The sequence below is a fragment of the Denticeps clupeoides genome, chromosome 8 (genome assembly GCF_900700375.1).
Source record: "Denticeps clupeoides chromosome 8, fDenClu1.1, whole genome shotgun sequence".
Lineage (NCBI taxonomy): Eukaryota > Metazoa > Chordata > Actinopteri > Clupeiformes > Denticipitidae > Denticeps > Denticeps clupeoides.
The window spans coordinates 23146727-23167186 of record NC_041714.1 but is presented as its reverse complement, the minus strand read 5'-3'; the positions used below and the strand labels follow the sequence as shown (position 1 = coordinate 23167186).

General features: G+C 47.9%; 6 protein-coding genes and 1 non-coding gene across 9 annotated transcripts in view; all 7 read right to left on the bottom strand.

Moving 5' to 3' along the window:
- The window catches only part of snx29 (sorting nexin 29), a 37003-nt gene extending 34297 nt beyond the window's left edge, over positions 1–2706 (bottom strand). Inside the window, exons 1-4 of the mRNA XM_028988422.1 lie at positions 2548–2706; positions 2309–2373; positions 2179–2231; positions 1329–1453 (exon numbers count right to left, since the gene is read on the bottom strand). Of these exons, the coding sequence (XP_028844255.1) occupies positions 1329–1453; positions 2179–2231; positions 2309–2373; positions 2548–2554 (250 nt within the window). The 5' untranslated portion in view covers positions 2555–2706. The remainder of the gene's footprint in view (positions 1–1328; positions 1454–2178; positions 2232–2308; positions 2374–2547) is intronic.
- A 21-nt stretch (positions 2707–2727) lies between these two features.
- tnfrsf17 (TNF receptor superfamily member 17) lies at positions 2728–4783 on the bottom strand. The gene is made up of 3 exons (XM_028989315.1): positions 4621–4783; positions 3331–3465; positions 2728–3254 (listed from the first exon to the last, which is right to left on the bottom strand). The coding sequence occupies exons 1-3, from the start codon at positions 4781–4783 to the stop codon at positions 2728–2730; spliced, it is 825 nt and encodes a 274-aa protein (XP_028845148.1).
- Positions 4784–6639: 1856 nt separating this feature from the next.
- LOC114795317 (transmembrane protein 238-like) lies at positions 6640–7887 on the bottom strand. The gene is made up of 2 exons (XM_028988425.1): positions 7142–7887; positions 6640–6723 (listed from the first exon to the last, which is right to left on the bottom strand). Exon 1 carries the CDS (start codon positions 7686–7688, stop codon positions 7149–7151), a length of 540 nt encoding a protein of 179 aa, XP_028844258.1. The 5' UTR covers positions 7689–7887; the 3' UTR covers positions 6640–6723; positions 7142–7148.
- Positions 7888–8009: 122 nt separating this feature from the next.
- On the bottom strand, positions 8010–8767 carry LOC114795318 (phosphoinositide-interacting protein-like). The gene is made up of 2 exons (XM_028988426.1): positions 8543–8767; positions 8010–8450 (listed from the first exon to the last, which is right to left on the bottom strand). Exons 1-2 carry the CDS (start codon positions 8659–8661, stop codon positions 8159–8161), a joined length of 411 nt encoding a protein of 136 aa, XP_028844259.1. The 5' UTR covers positions 8662–8767; the 3' UTR covers positions 8010–8158.
- Positions 8768–8901: 134 nt separating this feature from the next.
- On the bottom strand, positions 8902–12660 carry rsl1d1 (ribosomal L1 domain containing 1). Of its 2 annotated transcripts, none has more exons than XM_028988423.1 (9): positions 12527–12660; positions 12273–12412; positions 11659–11797; positions 11290–11438; positions 10817–10918; positions 10464–10557; positions 10258–10389; positions 10066–10179; positions 8902–9243 (listed from the first exon to the last, which is right to left on the bottom strand). In XM_028988423.1, exons 1-9 carry the CDS (start codon positions 12596–12598, stop codon positions 9088–9090), a joined length of 1098 nt encoding a protein of 365 aa, XP_028844256.1. In that variant the 5' UTR covers positions 12599–12660; the 3' UTR covers positions 8902–9087. The 2 variants fall into 2 exon arrangements, with proteins under 2 accessions (XP_028844256.1, XP_028844257.1); XM_028988424.1 differs by having other exon boundaries at positions 8902–9240.
- Positions 11503–11628, bottom strand: LOC114796271 (small nucleolar RNA SNORA55). Its single transcript, XR_003750662.1, has one exon. It is a non-coding gene; the product is annotated as a small nucleolar RNA SNORA55 (small nucleolar RNA).
- A 689-nt stretch (positions 12661–13349) lies between the features above and the next one.
- Positions 13350–19249, bottom strand: gspt1 (G1 to S phase transition 1). 2 transcript variants are annotated; one of them, XM_028988650.1, is made up of 14 exons: positions 18659–19249; positions 16647–16688; positions 15899–16132; positions 15759–15792; positions 15599–15676; positions 15338–15518; positions 15107–15261; positions 14898–15038; positions 14740–14833; positions 14574–14654; positions 14315–14488; positions 14153–14242; positions 13906–14074; positions 13350–13472 (listed from the first exon to the last, which is right to left on the bottom strand). In XM_028988650.1, exons 1-14 carry the CDS (start codon positions 18795–18797, stop codon positions 13420–13422), a joined length of 1665 nt encoding a protein of 554 aa, XP_028844483.1. In that variant the 5' UTR covers positions 18798–19249; the 3' UTR covers positions 13350–13419. The 2 variants fall into 2 exon arrangements, with proteins under 2 accessions (XP_028844483.1, XP_028844484.1); XM_028988651.1 differs by having other exon boundaries at positions 15899–16129; positions 18659–19241.
- Positions 19250–20460: the final 1211 nt, after the last annotated feature.

Here is a 20460-nt window from a genome sequence, read left to right as displayed (position 1 = left end):
ACTACTGTACGCGACTGAAGACTACTGTACGCGACTGTACGCGACTGAAGACTACTGTACGCGACTGAAGACTACTGTACGCGACTGTTCGCGACTGTACGCGACTGTTCGCGACTGTTCGCGACTGAACGCGACTGTACGCGACTGAAGACTACTGAACACGACTGAAGACGACTGTACATGACTGAAGACTACTGTACACGACTGTACGCGACTGTACGCGACTGAAGACTACTGTACGCGACTGAAGACTACTGTACGCGACTGTTCGCGACTGAACGCGACTGTACGCGACTGAAGACTACTGTACGCGACTGTTCGCGACTGAACGCGACTACGCGACTGTACGCGACTGAAGACTACTGTACGCGACTGAAGGCGACTGTTCGTGACTGTTCGCGACTGAAGACTACTGTACGCGACTGTAGACTACTGTACGTGACTGAAGGCGACTGTTCGCGACTGAAGACTACTGTACGCGACTGTAGACTACTGTACGTGACTGTATGTGACTGTATGCGACTGTACACAGGTTCTGGGTTAGGGTAGAAATGTCCTAGATTTTCAATGAAACAAATATCCAAAAAGAACAGTAAATATTCGTTGACCACGTCTGAAATGATGAATCTGGACCCACATATGCTGAATTGGGCCAGATTAACTATTTCAGCTCTACTAAAATAACTGGAAAGGGGCTTCGTATAAACCAGCTTGTAAAAGGGACAGACTGGATTCCACTGGACTGCAGCTGATAAAGTTCAGATCATTATTATCCACCAAGAACAGACATTTCCACATATCTCCTGGACCTGAGTTGACCATCTGAAGTCTTCTAATGCACCAAAAGCCCCACATTTCTAAAGTCACTCTGTATGTTTGAACACTAGTGGGGTGCTCAGTGGCATCCCCTGCTTATTTAGGAGTGTGTCTGGTGGGGCACGTACAGGACCGTCACAGTTTGAAGGTCCCGTCCCCACACACTGCTCCCCGGGCACCTGTCATGGTGCCCACTGCTCACCAGGGGTGATGGGTTAAATACAGAGGACACGTTTCACCGTGTCACCATGTGCTGTGCTGCTGTATCTCACAATCACTTGACTTTCTTTCTACAGGCAAACAAATTCACTTAAACCACCAAACAACTGCAGCACATGCGACATGGTACTATACAACAACTGGCTATTTTCTGTTAATTTTATTTTAATGACTATTTTCAGGCTCCTGTATCTCACATGCACTATGATATAAAAACAGATTTTGTAAACTCCAACACACATGCAGACACACACACACACACACACACACACACATATATATACACACAGTACCTGCTTCAGCTTTGCTACTAAGGCCAGCAGCATGTTTGAGTGCGGCGGCAGTGAGGGCCAAACCCCGAGTCTTCCTCAAACCATGCTGCAGCACAACCTCAAACTGGGCACAGAGACAAATCACCCTACACACACACACACACAACAGAACAGAACAGAACCCATTAAATACACACACACACACACACACACACAACAGAACAGAACAGAACCCATTAAATACACACACACACAACAGAACAGAACAGAAACCAATAAACACACACACACAACAGAACAGAACAGAACCCATTAAATACACACACACACACACACACACAACAGAACAGAACAGAACCCAATAAACACACACACACACACACACAACAGAACAGAACAGAACCCATTAAATACACACACACACACACACACAACAGAACAGAACCCATTAAAAACACACACACACACAACACAACAGAACAGAAACCAATAAATACACACACACACAACAGAACCCATTAAATACACACACACACAATGATCAACACAATGATTCACCATTCCACACTTTAGCATTAAAACATTTCCATTCCTGTCAGGCTGATAACATTTACATTTACCACATTTACCAGACGTCCTTATCCAGAGCGCCTTACAGCCAGTAGTTACAGGGACAGTCCCCCCCTGGAGACACTCAGGGTTAAGTGTCCTGCTCAGGGACACGATGGTAGTAAGTGGGGTCTGAACCTGGGTCTTCTGGTTCGTAGGCGAGTGTGTTATGTTCTAGGCTACTAGGCCAGAATCAGTGGCAGCCATATTAATGTTTAGTTTGGGATGATTAAAAAGAATAAATTGATCCCGGTGTCCTGACCTGCTGTCTGAATCGGACGCGATCTCCTTCCTGCCCCCGAAGCGGATCTGGCACTGAAAGAGGAGGAAGACGGAGTGAGAGGAGATGGTGGCCCAGCTCAGACCTTCAGGCGGGCAGGAGGTGGCATCACCTGCTTCACCGCGTCCAGAAGTCTCTCCAGCAGATGCTGCCTCTTCTCCTCGGTGGGATGGACGCCTGGCGAGGACAGCAGATCAGCCAGCAGTCCTGCATGTCCTTCACGCTAAACTTACTTTACATTAAACCGGAATAATTCCAGAAAGACGCGGGGGTTCAACATGCTTCTGCATTTAATCTTTCCAACATACAGACATACATTTCCGGCGATTTAATCCGCCATCAACCCCTCACCGTTCATCCTGCCGGCCAGTCCGCCTCCTTCACAACCTCAACACTTTACTAAAACCATCCCGGCACCCCGGCACCCCGGTACCCCGGTACCCCGGCCTCCCGCTCCGGCTCCTCCGTCGACGCGGCGTCCGGAGCCCGAGGGTCACATGACGCGGCGTCGCTGTCACGTGGCCCGCCGCGTCACGCTGTTACGTCGCTGCCTGTCGCCCCCTGCTGGCGGGTTTTTGTGGTGACCAGGACAGTCAGGCCTTCCTCTGTGGAGGGCAGGGGCAGGGCGGGTCCGTGGGCGCGGGTCCGTGCCGTGACCTCCGACCCCTCCTCTGTGGAGGGCGAGTAGAGAGTGGGTCCGTGGGCGTGGGTCCGTGCCGTGACCTCCGACCCCTCCTCTGTGGAGGGCGAGTAGAGAGTGGGTCCGTGGGCGTGGGTCCGTGCCGTGACCTCCGACCCTTCCTCTGTGGAGGGCGAGTAGAGAGTGGGTCCGTGGGCGCGGGTCCGTGCCGTGACCTCCGACCCTTCCTCTGTGGAGGGCGAGTAGAGAGTGGGTCCGTGGGCGTGGGTCCGTGCCGTGACCTCCGACCCCTCCTCTGTGGAGGGCGAGTAGAGAGTGGGTCCACGACCGTGGGTCCGTTCTTCTGCTACGTCCGTCAGGTCCGTGACCTCTGACCCTTCCTCTGGTAGTGATGGGCCTGCCTGCTCCTGACAGGGCACTGGATGAAGATACGTGACCGTCACACCGCTGTCCCCAGCGTCCAGTAATGACAGAAAGCGCGGTGACGCGTGTACCTGTGTGTCGGCGTGCGTGTCGGCGCAGAGCCAGCAGCAGCGTGATGAGGGACCCGCCCGCCAGGAAGACCAGCAGGATCAGCAGCAGTCGGGGGGAACCGGCGGCCGCGGGTTCCGGCGCGGGAACGTCAGCTGCTGAGTTTCACATCACAGAACACGAGCAGCATTCAAATAAAGCGAGTCGCACTTCACACCCAACTTCCTGTTATATACGTCCCGTACAACAAGCATTTTACATCCCCACATTCACCACAACACTGCAGCTTCATATCATACTTTATATACTAGTTCACAGAGGGAAAAATACTAAAGTAACACCAGTTCTGGAAACTCAAAAAGTCAAATGAAATATGATGAGAATTCTAGATGGGACGTGAAATCAGAACATATATTTTTTAAACAACAAACTGCTATTAACTACAGTACAGGCCAAAAGTCTGGACACCTTCTAGTTCAACGTGTCTTCTTTATCTTCATGACCATTTACGTTGGTAGATTCTCACTGAAGGCATCAGAACTATGAATGAACACATGTGATATGTGAAAGTGAAGTGATTGTCACATGTGATACACAGCAGCACAGCACACAGTGCACACAGTGAAATTTGTCCTCTGCATTTAACCATCACCCTGAGTGAGCAGTGGGCGGCCATGACAGGCGCCCGGGGAGCAGTGTGTGGGGACGGTGCTTTACTCAGTGGCACCTCAGTGGTACCTTGGCAGATCGGGATTAGAACCAGCAACCTTCTGATTATGGGGCCGCTTCCTTAACCGCTAGGCCACCACTGAGCCATGTGGAGTTCTGTACTTAACAAAAAAAGGTGAAATAAGTGAAAACATGTTTTATATTCTAGTTTCTTTGCTCTGATTACTGCTTTGCACACTCTTGGCATTCTCTCGATGAGCTTCAAGAGGTCGTCACCTGAAATGCTTCTCCAACAGTCTTGAAGGAGTTCAACACCAGAGGTGTTTAGCACTTGTTGGTCCAGCTCACCCCAAACCATCTGGACTGGGTTCAGGTCCGGTGACTGTGGAGGTCAGGTCTCCACTTTTTGTTAAGTACAGAACTCCACATGTGTTCATTCATAGTTTTGACGCCTTCAGTGAGAATCTACCAACGTAAATGGTCATGAAGATAAAGAAGACACGTCGAATGAGAAGGTGTCCAGGCCTGTACTGAATATAAAGACCTTGTGTGAGATGACGTCGGCTACAGTAGAAACGCGGTCGGACCCGGAACGCTGGCTGGAAGATGGCCACCGGAAGATGGCCGCCGGCTGCGGTACTCACGCTTGGTGCAGGCGGCGGCGCAGGCCCTCGGGGGCGAGTGGCAGCGCGGGGCGCACGGCTCGCACTCCTCGCTCAGCCCGTCGAAGTAGCGGCCGGGGCCGCACGGCTGCTGGGACGCACACGCGTGCAGGAGGTGCGGCAGCAGCCAGAGGAACGCCACCATCTTCAGCGGAGCTTGATGGCCGCGGCGGCGCGCATGGCCACTTATAAACGTTAAAATATGTAAATTCGCAACGGGAAGTTACCTTCCAGTAGTGAAAAAGTGCAGCAGCTGGCCAGAAGGGGAAAAACTAAAACTACTAGAACCCTTCCCCTGGGGACACACGTGACCGTGTCTTTCTTGGTGACTGTCTCAAGCTCAAAGAAGCGGGGACGGTTGCATGAGGAACAGCATCCAGCTGGTTAGGGAAGAGGCCCCGTAATCAGAAGTTTGCGGTTTCGAGTCCTGAGCCGCCAAGGTCCCCTTGATGAAGGTCCCGTCCCCACACACTGCTCCCTTGTCATGGTGCCCACAGCTCAGCAAGGGTGACTGTTAAATACAGAGCACACGTTTCACCGTGTGCTATGCTGTGTATCACAATCACTTCACTTTCACGTTGTCATGTGACAACCAGACCGGTTTGACCCCTGTGGCGACTCATAACGAGAGCAGCTGGTGGAAGATGACAATTGTTCCCTTATCCAGAGCGACTTACAGTCAGTAGTTACAGGGACAGTCCCCCCTGGACACACTCAGGGTTCAGTGTCCTGCTCAGGGACACGATGGTAGTAAGTGGGGTTTAAAGCTGTGACGGTTTATAGATGAGCATGTCACCGGCTAGGCCACCACCACCAACTACCACCAACATTTCAGTCCAACATGTGACTTTTACATGAATTGTGCTGATTTATTGCTGAAGTTCGGTCCATAACGTGTCACATGTTCCGCGTGAGCTTCAGAATAAAAGCCCTCGGGGCTTCAGAATAAAAGCAAAGGGTGGTAGTAGCCTAGTGGGTAACACACTCGCCTATGAACCAGAAGACCCGGGTTCAAACCCCACTTACTACCATCGTGTCCCTGAGCAAGACACTTAACCCTGAGTGTCTCCAGGGGGGGACTGTCCCTGTAACTACTGACTGTAAGTCACTCTGGATAAGGGTATCGGGTAAATGCTGTAAATGTAAATGTAAAAGCCTTCGGGCTTCGGTGGCTCCACAGGAGCTTTTAAGGCCTCAGAGTGCAAAATGACGATGAGAACTGCAATACACCACGTCACTAATCACAATTACCAGCAAAAAACAGGCCATCAACGCAACCGTACATATACACAAACATGACATATGGGGGTAGACGGGTCAGAAAGTCAGGGGATATGGAAAAACAGAGGAAACATAATCACATGGGGAGAGAGGAGGAGAGTAAAAGCCCCTCGACCGTACTCCAATAGGGAGTCCATTGTAGGAACACCTCAGCAACATAAGCACATGATCACGACACAACATAAATAGTCCCTCGCAGCAGGGGAGGGGTGTAGGGGGGGTGGGGCTAGTCCAGAGTCATCTGGTCCTGTGGCCACTGGGGGCGCTGGTCAGCAGGCCCGCATATCCACGCTGGGGATATGAAGCTGACGGGGGGTGGGATGTCCTTGGGATGGGGGAGAGAGAGTCTCGTTGGCCCCGCCCTCCTGGGTGTTTTGGATCAGCAGCAGCCAGGGCACCTGGATTTCTCTTCAAAAAAGACGGTGTCAGTCGCATTGAGATACTAGTTGATCAAATCGATGAGAGCAGGGCCAGGAGAGTCTCTCGAGGCAGGAGACAGTAGACAAGACGAAGGGACGAGCAGGAAGAAAAGGCAAGAGCACGGCAATATGAAACACCACTAGAATATGACAAAACGTGTTTGAGAAATTATTTATTTGACAACATATTTTCTTTAGCTTGTAATATTCAAATTACATTCTCGAACAAAAAAAATACACAGAATCAACAGAATAATGCAAAAACACATAAAAGATCAATTATTTACACTGCAGGAATATTGTCCTTTCTGTCTTCTACTTTCCTCTTTTATGGTGCAGCAGGATCCAAGTCAGGGGCCAAAACAACAATATTTTCAACATGCACCTAAAAAAAGGCAAATTCAGCCCTTATTTCACCAAAACTACCAAAACAATATCATCAATAAGTTACCCAATAACCAACTAATATAAATACACAACGACATTCACACTTAATTTACCAAAACTGCAGAGAAAAATGATCAGGTCACTTGATCTGATCTAGTCGATCCTTCTTTAGCATGTGGAACGTACAAATAGATCAGTTTTAGATCAACACACGATAGAAAAATATATATTCAAAGAGCAACATTTCATTTAAGACGTAATCATATTTAATTCTTAATTATTCATACACGGTCCTCTATAATAATAAGGTTGGCACGTGACTGACCTTGACCGCGGACCAGGACAAATTCCAGTTTATTATCTACAAGATAAACGGAGTTACTGCTGCGGGATTTGAACTCGGGTTGATGATTTACCTGCTGATCACACCGCCAGGGTCTCCCTGCTGAAGGTGGGCTGCGCGCTGCGCGCTCCCATCGCCAGGACCCCCGGGCCCTGCGCGCTCCCGCCGCCCCTCCGGAGCGAGCTTCTGATGCCGTTGGTGACTTTCCTGACGACCCCCGACAGGCCCTTGTTCCTCCGGTAGAAGCCGACGTCGTCGTCCAGCTCCTGCGGGGCCGCCTCGATGTTGCCGGTGTACCAGAAGATCCACCAGATCAGGCTGAGGAAGATCACCACGGCGCCCACGTACATCAGGAAGTCGTGGAAGAACACGTTGGCGAACACGCCGCTCAGCAGTATGATGAAGCCTAAAACGTCGTGGGCCACCGCGAACCAGAAGGCGCATTTGCAGCGACCCACGCCTCCGTGGGCCCTCTCCATCCCCGTTACGCACCTGGAGCGCCGCGCAGCGCAGCGCAGGGGGCAAAGTGCAGAGCGGAGATTTAACGGGGAGGAATAAAACAGGGAGAGGAATAAAAGAGGAATAAAACAGCGACCCACGCCTCCGTGGGGCCTCTCCATCCCCGTTACGCACCTGGAGCGCCGCGCCGCGCGGAAAAAAGTGCAGAGCGGAGATTTAACGGGGAGGAATAAAACAGGGAGAGGAATAAAAGAGGAATAAAACAGCGACCCACGCCTCCGTGGGCCCTCTCCATCCCCGTTACGCACCTGGAGCGCCGCGCAGCGCAGCGCGGAAAAAAGTGCAGAGCGGAGATTTAACGGGGAGGAATAAAACAGGGAGAGGAATAAAACAGCGACCCACGCCTCCGTGGGGCCTCTCCATCCCCGTTACGCACCTGGAGCGGAGGTTTAACGGGGAGGAATAAAACAGGGACCACAGGAGCGGCAAAGCTGCTTTTATTTCACCAAATACACAAGTATTATCACTCCATGAACTTTAAAGGGAAAGCTAGTATCACAAGATCAACTGGTAGCTGCTTTCATCACAACATTTAGCCAAAAAACCTTGAAACATGTCTGATGTGGCTTTTTCAGCCCAGGCGCTTCTGCTTGTCCCTGAGGATCGGCAGCCAGACGAGTCCGACCACGATGAACATCATCCCAATGGTCAGACACACAGGGACTATCGCAGGAGACAGGTCCCCCTCCACGGACCGCTGGACAAGAGACACCACCCCGCCCGCACCCACCACCAGGACCCCGATCACCATGACGATGATGGGTTTGTGGTAGTAGGCCCAGACAGAGGACTCCGTGCGTCTGGTGTCACCATCTGGACATAACCCCTGTTGGACTCTCTCCTCATCCTCTGAAGAAGGCATCCTGAACAGAGACGACACCTCCTCAGATCATGACATACTGAGACCCTGATTATAGACCTGAACCCTGCAGGAAGCAGCGGAGAAACATCTCACCTGGCACCTCCGGTCCTGCCTGCTGTGGAAGTACGACCAGCTGCATCAGCACATCCAGCACAGCGGAGCGATGAACAAAAGACAAAAGGGCCGCCCATCACCTCCGTATATCTCCTCATATTCACTCTCTAGACCGACGTAGGCTCAGCTCGCTCTCCAGTCCAGGGTTCTACACAGTCCGCCTTCAGCTCACGAAGAACGTGTGGAAACCGTTACCCATAAAACACACCAATTCGCGGTTTTACTGCTGAAATATCGTCCCAATGGCAGCTGATCACATAATCCCGTAACCTGATCCGCCTTTTCCACCGGCGTCCCACGCAACAGACCCGTCATACGGGACACAAGCAGAGACAGCGAGCTTTCAAACGTTTATTCACAAAGAGGAGAGCAGATAAAAGGGTTGATGCATCATGGGCCATTACGGAACATTATGGTGTTAATCTACATGGCAAACATGTCTTACAAAAGAAGGAAGAGAGAGATTTAAACAGGACCGACAGACAGAAACGCGGAACGTCCTGCACTTCGCTGCCGCCGGAGCGTTAAGACGATTTGGGTTTGAGCTTGTGGGCCGGAGCTTTGCGAGGTTTCGCGGCTTTATGAACCACCTTGCCCGGTCTGGGTTTGCGCCTCTTTCCTTTTTGCAGGCTGACTGGTTTGGCTGCTTTCTTCTCCGTTTTTATCTTGGGAGACACCTGCTGACGAGAGAGACAGAAGGGCTGTGTGATATGGCATAAAATTCATATCGCAATAAAAAAATATAAAACATAGACATTAAACTGTATATCTCGATAATTAGCACATTTAAAATGTAAAAAGGGGAACAGGGGGGGGCCACTGCAGCAGGAACCGTATACCTGATAAAACAATAACTGGCCAATTCTACTGAACGTGGACCGTTTCTATCCCATAAGGCCTGTGAAAAGCCAGGTATTTGTATGATGCGAGCGATTATAACATTTTAGGATTTTCAGTATTCAGCTGTAGAGTTTACATTAAAAACACCACCATGCTTGTTCATATTTTATCATGCAGTGTCTCCAGGATTTTTAAATAATAATGACTTTTTTTTTTTTTTTTTTCCCAGGGCACCAAACAGTCTAAGACCGCCCCTGCTCATTTCCATGTGAGCTGTCAGCAGCCAATGGCAGGCGCACAACCGATCAGGGCGTGGTCTAGATCGGACACTGACACCCGTGCTGCGCTTAGTAAAACCCGGAAGTGCGCAGTAACTGGCAGATTGAAGGATTGTTCCATTTTATTTATTGGCTCTGTAGTATTTCACAAGATTTAAGGATTTGGGACTTTTTATACCGCGCAGACAAGCATGAATTCAGAGTTCTAAAGACACCAATAATCCCAAACATGTAGGCATCAAGACAAGAAGACTTTAAAACATGAATAAAAATACATATTAAGTGGTTTCACAGATGAATGAAATAAAGAAATGTGGGGTACACTACAGATAATTCATTATAGCTCTACTACGAATAAGTAATGAGGTAATCAGGTACCCGTACCTCCAGCTTGGCCTTTTTACTGGGGGTCTGGATGGGCAGCAGCTGTGGGATCGGTTCTTCATCCTCAGATGCAGCTCCACTCTTCTCCTGAGTCTCGTCCACCTTCCTCCTCTTCTGAAAATACCAGTTAGAAATAACGGTGATCTCCAGCTCATCCGGGTAAAATACGGTGGCTTCGTGCTCACAGCTTACCTTCCCCTTCTTCTGCGTTGACTGCAGGTCCTCCACCATGGCCAGGTGACTGAGGGTGGAGTTGTAGATGGGCAGGGCAACGGAGGACTGGCTCTTCAGATGGATGATTTTTATTAATTTACCCTTCGCTTTCTGAAACACACACGTACCTTTCAGGTCACACAGTACTGACCCCTCGAACAAAACCCCCACAACTCAGCTCTCACCGTCTTCAACTTGGACGAAATGGTCTCGGAAGCAGCAATGATGTTTTCCAAGATCTCATCAGTAGTCATCCCTGAGTGAGCAACTTGAGTCATGCTGTGCAAAGTAAAAAATAAAAGAAAGTTAAAAAACTACAAAAAAAAAAAAAAAACTGCACCCAACAGAGACCCGGGGCTGATCGGTTATTAGAGTTTTTGTGCCAGAGATGTAGAGACGAGCAGAAACACACATGCAGCTCGCCTGGATTCACCCCGAAATCGGTGGGGCACCATCTGGAATTATTTCACCAAGTCATCTTCTCGCCCGGTCTTTAGATCACGCGTAACAGCACGAGCAACATGAGAGAAGATCTCACCAGCAGGAGCCCTTCTTGCCCAGAGTCAGCGTGGTGCCCTGGATGAGACGCTCCAGGACCGGACCCAGGTGTTTGTTTTGCAGGTCCACAGAAAGGGGAGCCCTGCAGGAAAGAGCAGTAAAGTGCAGCGCAGCATACGGTGAGACGGTGAAACGTGTCCTCTGCATTTAAACCATCAGCCTTGGTGAGCAGTGGGCACCATGACAGGTCACCACTGCAGATGAATACTGTGCAATTACACGCCCACTTAGGACATGACATAATACAGGGTGGTGGTATCGTAGCACAAAGTCCCAGGTTCAAACCCCACTTACTACTACACGTAACCCTGAGTGTCTCCAGGGGGGGGGGGGGGACAGTCCCTGCAGCTACTGATTGTACGGCACTCTGGATAAGGCCATCTGGTAAACGTAATTAATGCAAAGCACTCAAGAACACAAAAAAAATCATCTGAAATCTCACAAACTTCTTACTTCTTCCGCTCATAGAAATGCTTTCCGATTTGCGAGGGCAGCAGGCGTCGAATCCGACTGTCTGCCAAAAAAATGTCAAAGTTTCCCAACAACCTCAGTTTGGCTTCATACGGCTTGTACTCGGTCTTCAGTACCTTAAAAGGAATAACCTGGAACAGAGGACATGACAGGCATTACAACCTGATTACACAACCTGAAACACAAAGCGCCGGTTTTTGTATCAGAGATGTAGAGACGAGCAGAAACAGATGAGCAGCTCCTCTGGATTTACTCTGAGTCCGTCTGGCACCATATTAACCCTCAGAGTCACCGGCAGGACAGGAAGGTTTGCTGAGGTGCGACACAGAACGTCTGATGCGCCGGCTGTACCTCTGTGACCTTCTGCACTCCTCGTTCGCTGAGCAGCTTCTTGTAAAAGCGCTCCGTCTGCTCGCTGGTCAAGCTGGGCTCGTCCCGTGTGAACAGGCACACCTCGCCCGTTTCTTTGCGGATGCAATGCGGTAATGGGCTGCGGGAGATCAAAAACGCGTTCAGCAGCGTTACAGCAACTAAAACCCCGTAGTGAGGATTTTTTATTATGGCCTGGCAATGACACAAACTACAAATCCCACAATTCAGTGCACACTTGGCTGACAAACTGAGTTCACACAGCGACTTTGATTTTGAAGCAGAAAAAAAAGAAAAAAAGAATTAAAACCCATTTGACGACAACGTGGAAACTGCTCCTGTACACACTCAGCTGGCAACCGAAGAGCGGCATTGTGGGAAATGTAGTTGGTTTTCATACCGCCGGACAATAATAATAATAGATCAACGAGATATTTCTGTACATGCCCACCGCCTTATAATGTATAATGTGACTCATATTCGTATTTACAATGTTCACTTATTCTTCTACATCCAAATCTACACTTTGCTGTATTCTTACATCAATACAAGAAACTGCTGAATATACATGAAACGTGTTTAACGTTAAAACCGACATGCGGATGGTCTGCTGCTGCCCGGGGATCTTCCACAGGGTCAGCTGCAGGAAGATGTGCTGGTTCTCGTTCAGGAGAACGTCCCCTGACGACGAGGCGCGTTTCAGGTAGGCCTGCAGAGCCAGGACGGCCTTCTTCACCTGAGCAGAAAGAAAAGCCCCGCGTAATAACCCGAGGCGCGTAAAAATAAATAAATAAATAAATAAACTATATTATCCTTAAACACTGTCATTTGGAGAAGTTAGCGACAGTACCTGAGCGCGGTCCAACTCCAGCCTTCCCTCGGTGGCCGCCATGCTCGCTTCACGTGTTAACCCGACACGCATGCGCACAAGCAGCGGGCTACGTCATCGCCCACCTGTTTTTTTTTGAAAGGCTGCAACTTTATTTAAACCTTCCAACAGCTTAGTGTAATGGAAGCTCGGATAACAAACATACAACCACACACACAAGGTGACGTTTAGAATTTTATTAATTATTTCCAATTCGGGTTTAGGTCATTCGGGTTCTCTGTTCAGATATTTCATAGTTTTAGAGCAGGGGTCTCAAACTCCTGGAAGCCTGCAGAGCATTTTCCCCCAAACATGTCCTAGGTTCCACATTCGTCTGCAGAACTGCAGGACACCGGTCCTTCTGAACTGGTTACACTCATCACTGTATCCAGAAGAATGTAAAGGAAATTAAAAAGCATGAATAATCTCTGAATCTACTGACCCACTACGGACCTGTGTCTCAACAGCTCGGCCGGCCTGCAGATTATTCCACTTCCATACAAATCCCACATACCAGGCAAAAAAAATCTATACACAGATTTAAATGTCTATGTTTCATTACTATGGATCCGGATTGTCTAAATCAAGCCAGGAGGACAGTGGACAATAAGCGAGAAAGCTGGATCCGTGCATCCCTGGTCAGGGGACATGCAGCTTGTAGACTAGTCATTGAGACACAGGTTCAGAGAGAGCCGCGCCCGTTTAAATACCACAGACCAGCAGAGAAGGGGTGAAGAGAGATGCTCTCAATATGAGAAAGCAGATTTCCTTAAAACAATTACTTCCTGGGTCCATCTCCTTTTTTCCGTTAAGCTGCTCCTGGTGGAACTCATGTGCCATCCTCCTGTCACCTGGCTGCTTTTGGAGGTTCACAATTAGTCCTTCTCAGGCACAAGCTTCAGCACTTTGCCAATTGCAATAGTTTTTCCTGTAAAAGAATATTAAAAGCAGAGGTGGATCGATTAAAGATTCAAGTATGCAGCATTTGTTGACTTTATAGTGAATTTCTAGTAATATTTCATTCAGAACAGACTACAGACATGCTGACATGCTGACCACAAGTTCTCAGGATTGACCAAAGTTCTCTTAAATTTCGGGGAGTTTCCTGAACGTGGACCCAAAATTTCAACGTTTTGTTCCCCGAGACACTTAGTTCTCTTAGTTCCTTTTGTGGCTGGGCTGTAATGCAGTGGATAAGTTCATTTTCATGGTAAAGAGGGACTTTGCAATGCATCTGATCATCTTGAGTTTATGAAAATTACAATAATAAAAACGGAGACAGCAAACTTCCAGGGGAGGAAAGTGGGGCTGATACCGTTTCTAATGCGCAGGCCAGTCAGGGTTGTTGTAGCTGCTCTTACCTTCGTCCCTCAGTGTGAATCTGCCCATCTGGGGGAAGTCTTTAAACGTCTCCAGGCAGATGGTGCCTGCAGCTCTCAGACGTGCAATGCAGACCTGGTCCTGCTTGACGAAGCGAGGACGCGTCTTGCTCTTCTCACCCGTTTTCTTGTCAACAAGGCAGATTAGGGCCTGAAGGTGGAGGGACAGAAGCACGAGTTTTAATGTCCTGTGTGAGCTGGAGAGGCTGTGGGGCTGATTGGGACTTACTGAGATCTGCACCTCCTCAATACAGGTGTGTATGTGCAAGACCGCATTGTACCCAGGACAGATGATGGATTTGTGCTCAATGATGACGATCTGGAAGTGGAACCAACAGCTAAATAACTGAGGCTGATCTTCACATGCACATGGGACCAAGTGGAAATGTACCTGGGCATCAAACGTGCGGCCAGTGTGGCAGAGGTTCTCCGCGTTGCAGAGGATGAAGCCAGGCAGAATCTCCTCCTCCTCGATGCCTTTCAGACGCAACTTCAGGTTTTCGCCCGGTGCAGCATCGTCTGTCTCGATGTCATCGGACAGCAGGCTCAGGACCTCAACTGTATGCTGCACGCAGACCATAGCCACCAAGTTCATTTGAGAATAAATGACAACAGACAGGCAGAAGCACGACCGGTGCATGCAGGCTCACCCTATTTGGCATCATCATGAGCTGCTGAGCCTTGCTGATGCTTCCAGACTCCAGTTTGCCCAGAACCACCGTCCCCATGTCCTGGAGAATCACGTCACAGCTCAACACACAGTCTTCATCTAATTCTGCAGGGTTACATGGCATGCGTAGCGTCCAGTGCGCTGACCTTGTATTTGTCCACTATGGGCAGTCTGACGGGACCATCGCTGGGTCTGTTATAGTTTGGCAGGCTCTCCAGATGAGGAATGAATGGTAACCCTCTGAAAACAAGGAGATCTGAATACACACACATACACACATTCACACGAGGGTTGAGCCACTTACGTGTACCATGGGCATAAGTCAGAGGGCTCCTTCAAGTTGGCGCCGGTGAGGCCAGAGCAGGGCATGAAGTAGATGTCTTTTTTGGGGTTAAAGCCAACCTTCTTCAGAAATGGCACCAGCTTTTCTTTACACTCTTCATACCTGAGGGCGGGGCACAGGTCGATCAGTGCAGTCGTGGGAACTTCATGAACCTGCTGATGTGTCCACACCTGTCCAAACTCCAGTTGACTGTGGGGTCGTCCATTTTGTTGATCAGGACGATGAGGTGTTTGACGCCGGCCGTCTTGGCCAGCATGGCGTGTTCCCGAGTCTGGCCTCCTTTCTCGAATCCCGTCTCAAACTCCCCCTTTCTTGCCGAGATCACCTGAAACAACATGTTAATAAAACAACCTTCACTGGCCACACGATGCCAGCAACTCTGCTCTCAGATGATTCCTCACCAGCACAGCCAGGTCAGCCTGTGATGCTCCGCCAATCATGTTGGGCACAAAGCTTTTATGGCCAGGGGCGTCCAGGATAGTAAAGTGCTTCTTTTCAGTCTCGAAGTAGGCCCGTCCCACCTCCACGGTTTTGCCCTTGTCCCTCTCCTCCTGGTTGGTGTCCAATGCCCAGGACAGGTACCTGTATAAAACCATCAAATTCTCATAATTTCGCTCAAATAACTCTGGTACCAGGAGAAGCAGCGTGGCAAACACACTCACCAGGTTTCTCTGTTCTTTTCTTTAGCCTCTCTCTCATATTTCTCTAGAGTTCTCTTATCCACCATGCCAGTCAAATACCTGAAGAAGGTCAGCAGAGCCGTCACAAGCTGGATTCAATTCATCCAAAATGAGCGAATTACTCTTCACTTTCACTACTCACATGATCTGTCCGCCAATTGTTGATTTGCCAGCATCTATTGTTGGAAAGAAACAGCCAGTATTACACCAAATTACAACGAGGAAGTTCTAGCATCAGTCCAAATAAACACCCCAGCAGTGGAGAGAAGCTCAAGGACGTACCCACATGGCCAATGAACACCACGTTCACATGCTCTTTCTTCGGGGCGTCTGGTTGGGCAGGGGGTAATTTTGGGATGGGAAGCTCCTCCTCTTCATCTTCGTCTTCCTCCAGGTCTGGGCTGCCGGTCTCCTTCAGGGCCCCGCCTCCGGGCTCCACCTCCCTGGAGTGCTCCTCCTCTTTCTCCTCCCACGTCTCTTCTGTTGTTAGCTCCGCCTCTCCATTCTCCACTGCTGCTGTCAAGATAATAAAGGCAACTTTACACCACCCAAGCAAAGAGGCTTTCAACCTGCCATATTCCTCATCATATTACTAATGTCGCCTGAGCTGATTATTACATAATCAATGTTCTTTACGACATTCAGAACAATCTCTGTTCTGTCTGCTGACTTTCTATTCATTTGGTAAATCTGGAAAGACTGGCTTTTCTGTCTATGCTGTGTATGTGCAGGAGGATAATATGAGATGATTGGTTGGTGAGAACGGCACATAAATCAGCACATGTTGGTTAGACAGAACAACATGGAGTAAACGGCAGGATTGCAAAAAATTTATCAGGAATAGATCCCACTTTACCATGTTCACGAGTTAACACTCCCAATCCAACAGTAATGGTCATTTAGGGCCTTGTGAGTTAAATAAGGCACGTAACATGAGTGGATGGGCTGTACATGCAGCTCGGAAGCAGACACCCCTACTCTACGCGTCCGGCGCGCAAAATACGGCGTGAAAACGGGATGCACAACCTACCACGTGCTTCTGAAACATCTGTACTGACAGCCTGGTCTGTACCTGCAAAAAAGGAGCACATGTGTCAAAAACTGGGGTTTTTCTTATATCATCTGTTAGGGAGACCGGGAAAGACAGGTACAAATGTAGAACATTTTTATAATATTTGACTGGGAAAGACAGGTGAAAATGTAAAAAAAATTGAGATAATATTTGACCGGGAAAGATAGGTGTAAATGTAAAAAAAAATTTAGATAATATTTGACCGGGAAAGATAGGTGTAAATGTAAAAAAAATTGAGATAATATTTGACCGGGAAAGATAGGTGTAAATGTAGAAAATTTTGAAATATTTGACCGGGAAAGACAGTTTCAAATGTAAAAAATTTAGATCATGTTTGACCAGGAAAGACAGGTGCAAATGTAAAAAATTTAGATCATATCTGACTGGGAAAAACAGGGACATAAAAAAAAAAAATTAGATAACATCTTACTGGGAAAGACAAATGCAAATGTAAAAAAATTAAGATAATAAACTGACTGGGAAAGACAGGTGCAAATGTAAAAAAATTAAGATAATAAACTGACCAGGAAAGATAGGTGTAAATGTAAAAAATTTAGATAATATCTGACTGGAAAAACAGGGGCATATTTTAAAAAATGGTGAAAGATGGGTGCAAATAAAAAAATTGAGATAATATCTGACCAGGAAATACAGGTGCAAATGTAAAAAAATGAGATAATGTTTGACCAGGAAATACAGGTGCAAATGTAAAAAATTTAGATAATATCTGACTGGGAAAGACAGGTGCAAATTGAAAACATTGAGGTAATACTTGACCGGGAAAGACAGGTGCAAATGTAAAAAAAATTGAGATAATATTTGACCGGGAAAGATAGGTGTAAATGTAAAAAAAATTGAGATAATATTTGACCGGGAAAGATGGGTGTAAATGTAAAAAATTTAGATAATAAACTGACTGGGAAAGACAGGTGCAAATGTAGAAAATGTAGTAAAATTTGACCGGGAAAGATGGGTGCAAATGTAAAAAATTTAAGATAATAAACTGACCGGGTAAGATAGGTGTAAATGTAAAAAATTTAAGATAATAAACTGACCGGGTAAGATAGGTGTAAATGTAAAAAAAATTGAGATAATATTTGACCGGGAAAGATAGGTGTAAATGTAAAAAAAATTGAGATAATATTTGACCGGGAAAGATAGGTGTAAATGTAAAAAAAATTGAGATAATATTTGACCGGGAAAGATAGGTGTAAATGTAGAAAATTTTGTAATATTTGACCGGGAAAGACAGTTTCAAATGTAAAAAATTTAGATCAAGTTTGACCAGGAAAGACAGGTGCAAATGTAAAAAAATTAGATAATATCTGACCAGGAAAGACAGGTTCAAATGTAGAAAATGAAATAACATTTGACCGGGAAATACAGGTGCAAATGTAAAAAATTTAGATCATATCTGACCGGGAAAAACAGGGGCATAAAAAAAAAAATTAGATAACATCTTACTGGGAAAGACAGATGCAAATGTAAAAAATTTAGATAATAAACTGACTGGGAAAGACAGGTGCAAATGTAAAAAATTTAGATAATATCTGACTGGAAAAACAGGGGCATATTTAAAAAAATGGTGAAAGACGGGTGCAAATAAATAAATTTATAATAAATTGAGATAATGTTTGACCAGGAAATACAGGTGCAAATGTAAAAAATTTAGATAATATCTGACTGGGAAAGACAGGTGCAAATGTAAAAAATTGAGACCACTGATGTGTCGCAAGAGTCACACGTTCACTGCGGAAGCTAATTATGGATTCTTCATAATGTATAGGTCTGCCAGTACATATTTCACGCTGTCACCATGTAGAAACACCCCAGAAGAACTTTTTACGCAGGGTTGTAGGATCCAAAGCGTCCCCCTGACCAGCTAACTGGTTAACTAGAGCCTAGACCTGCGGTCACATGAACCCAGGCACCTGTCTTTAGGGCCCGGAACACTGTGAGTATCGGAGTACCGTCGGATTCGGGGTTCTCCGGAGCTCCCCTCAGGAGGAAGGTCGGCACGAACTCGGGGGCGTTGACGTTCAGCCCGGCGGGGGACGCGCCTTCGGCCTCCTGTTCCCAGGAATCCGGGGCCGAGTCTCCGGGCTCCATGGCTGGGCGGAGGCTTGACAGCTGCCGAACCGGCGACACAATTCAACGCGCGTCCCCAGCTGCCACCTCCGCGGCGGCTTTTCTCCCCACCGAGCGCCCGACGCGGGGAAGATCCGCTTCTGAGCTACGAGCCGCCGGCAGACGTGGAGCTCGGCGCTGTGCAGGAACTCATGGGCGCAGCCGACAGCCCGCCGTGGTGCATTCTGGGACTTGTAGTTCCTCCACACGGACTCAAATTTGGCCAAAATTAGTTTATGAAAGGCATATTACATTTTAATGTATTTATTTTTACGTCAACATTGCTAAGATCTAGGCGAAAGCTGGAGTGTCTTTTACTTGCCTGTTAAACCACACACACCGATTCTGCTTTGTGTTGCCGTGAAGTGCTGAGCTTCACCACTGAAGCCTGTTTTTCAGCAGTCGATCTGTCTGATGCTAAACGATGCGAGCATCTAGGAGGAAATTATATCATAAGACCGGATGTCAATTTACATAACGGATTAATTAATAATGGAGTAATTGCAGTACCCCGAACCTCCAGCTGAGGTCCCTCGTTGACAGTGTCCTGAAGCAGGGCGACACTGACCCTGACAGGCTTAAATAGCACAAAGAATTTAAAAAGAAAGCAGCCAGAGGAGCAGTTACAGTGGTGTTGTAATCATATAATAGAAATCAGTCACGAATATAGTGCGGTGGTCGTACCACATCACAAATATTTAAATACGTGAGGCTACAGACTAGCTGACACGAAGGGAATTGTATTTGCAATTTAAATATTGTTAATTATTGATTGCAATCCTCAGTCTACTTGACTTACAGCAATCGAGTAACAATCGTGCGCGGCATTAAAATACTGCAAACGGTGCAAGGGAGGACATCAAATTTACTGCGCTGGGAACTTCACCACTATAGCTGTTACGAATTCTACCAGTAATTTTTTTAGCATTCTGTACATATATTGAAAGTGGCTACTTCATCTTGGTAGAAAACAAAAACCATCACCCTTGGTGACAGTGGGCACCATGACAGGTGTGGGGACAGGACCTTCATCAAGGGGACCTCAGTGGAACCTTGGTGGTTCAGGACTCGAACCGGCAACCTTCTGATTACGGGGCCGCTTCCTCACTCGCTGAATGGGTCCACATTGGTGGCCAGCGGCCGTGACGTCACGGCGACACATGACGTCAGCAGGAACACGTGTAGAGAGTAAAGTTCATGGGAGGGGCTTCGTTTTTCCCATTATGGAGTGTCGACGTTGTTATAAAGACGACCGCGAGAGATCTGTATTTCGCTATGAATTGGAATGAATGGGTGCACCTTGCGCGCCGTGACGTCACGCGACACATGACGTCAGCAGGAACAAGTGTAGAGAGTAAAGTTGATTGTGGATTGTCGACGTTGCTATAAGGATCTGTGATTCGTTACGAGTTGGTATGAATGGGCGCACCTTGCGCGCCGGCGGCCGTGACGTCACGACGACACATGACGTCAGCAGGAACAAGTGTAGAGAGTAAAGTTGATTGTGGATTGTCGACGTTGTTATAAGGATCTGTGATTCGTTACGAGTTGGTATGAATGGGCGCACCTTGCGCGCCAGCGGCCGTGACGTCACGACGACACATGACGTCAGCAGGAACGCGTGTAGAGAGTAAAGTTCATGGGA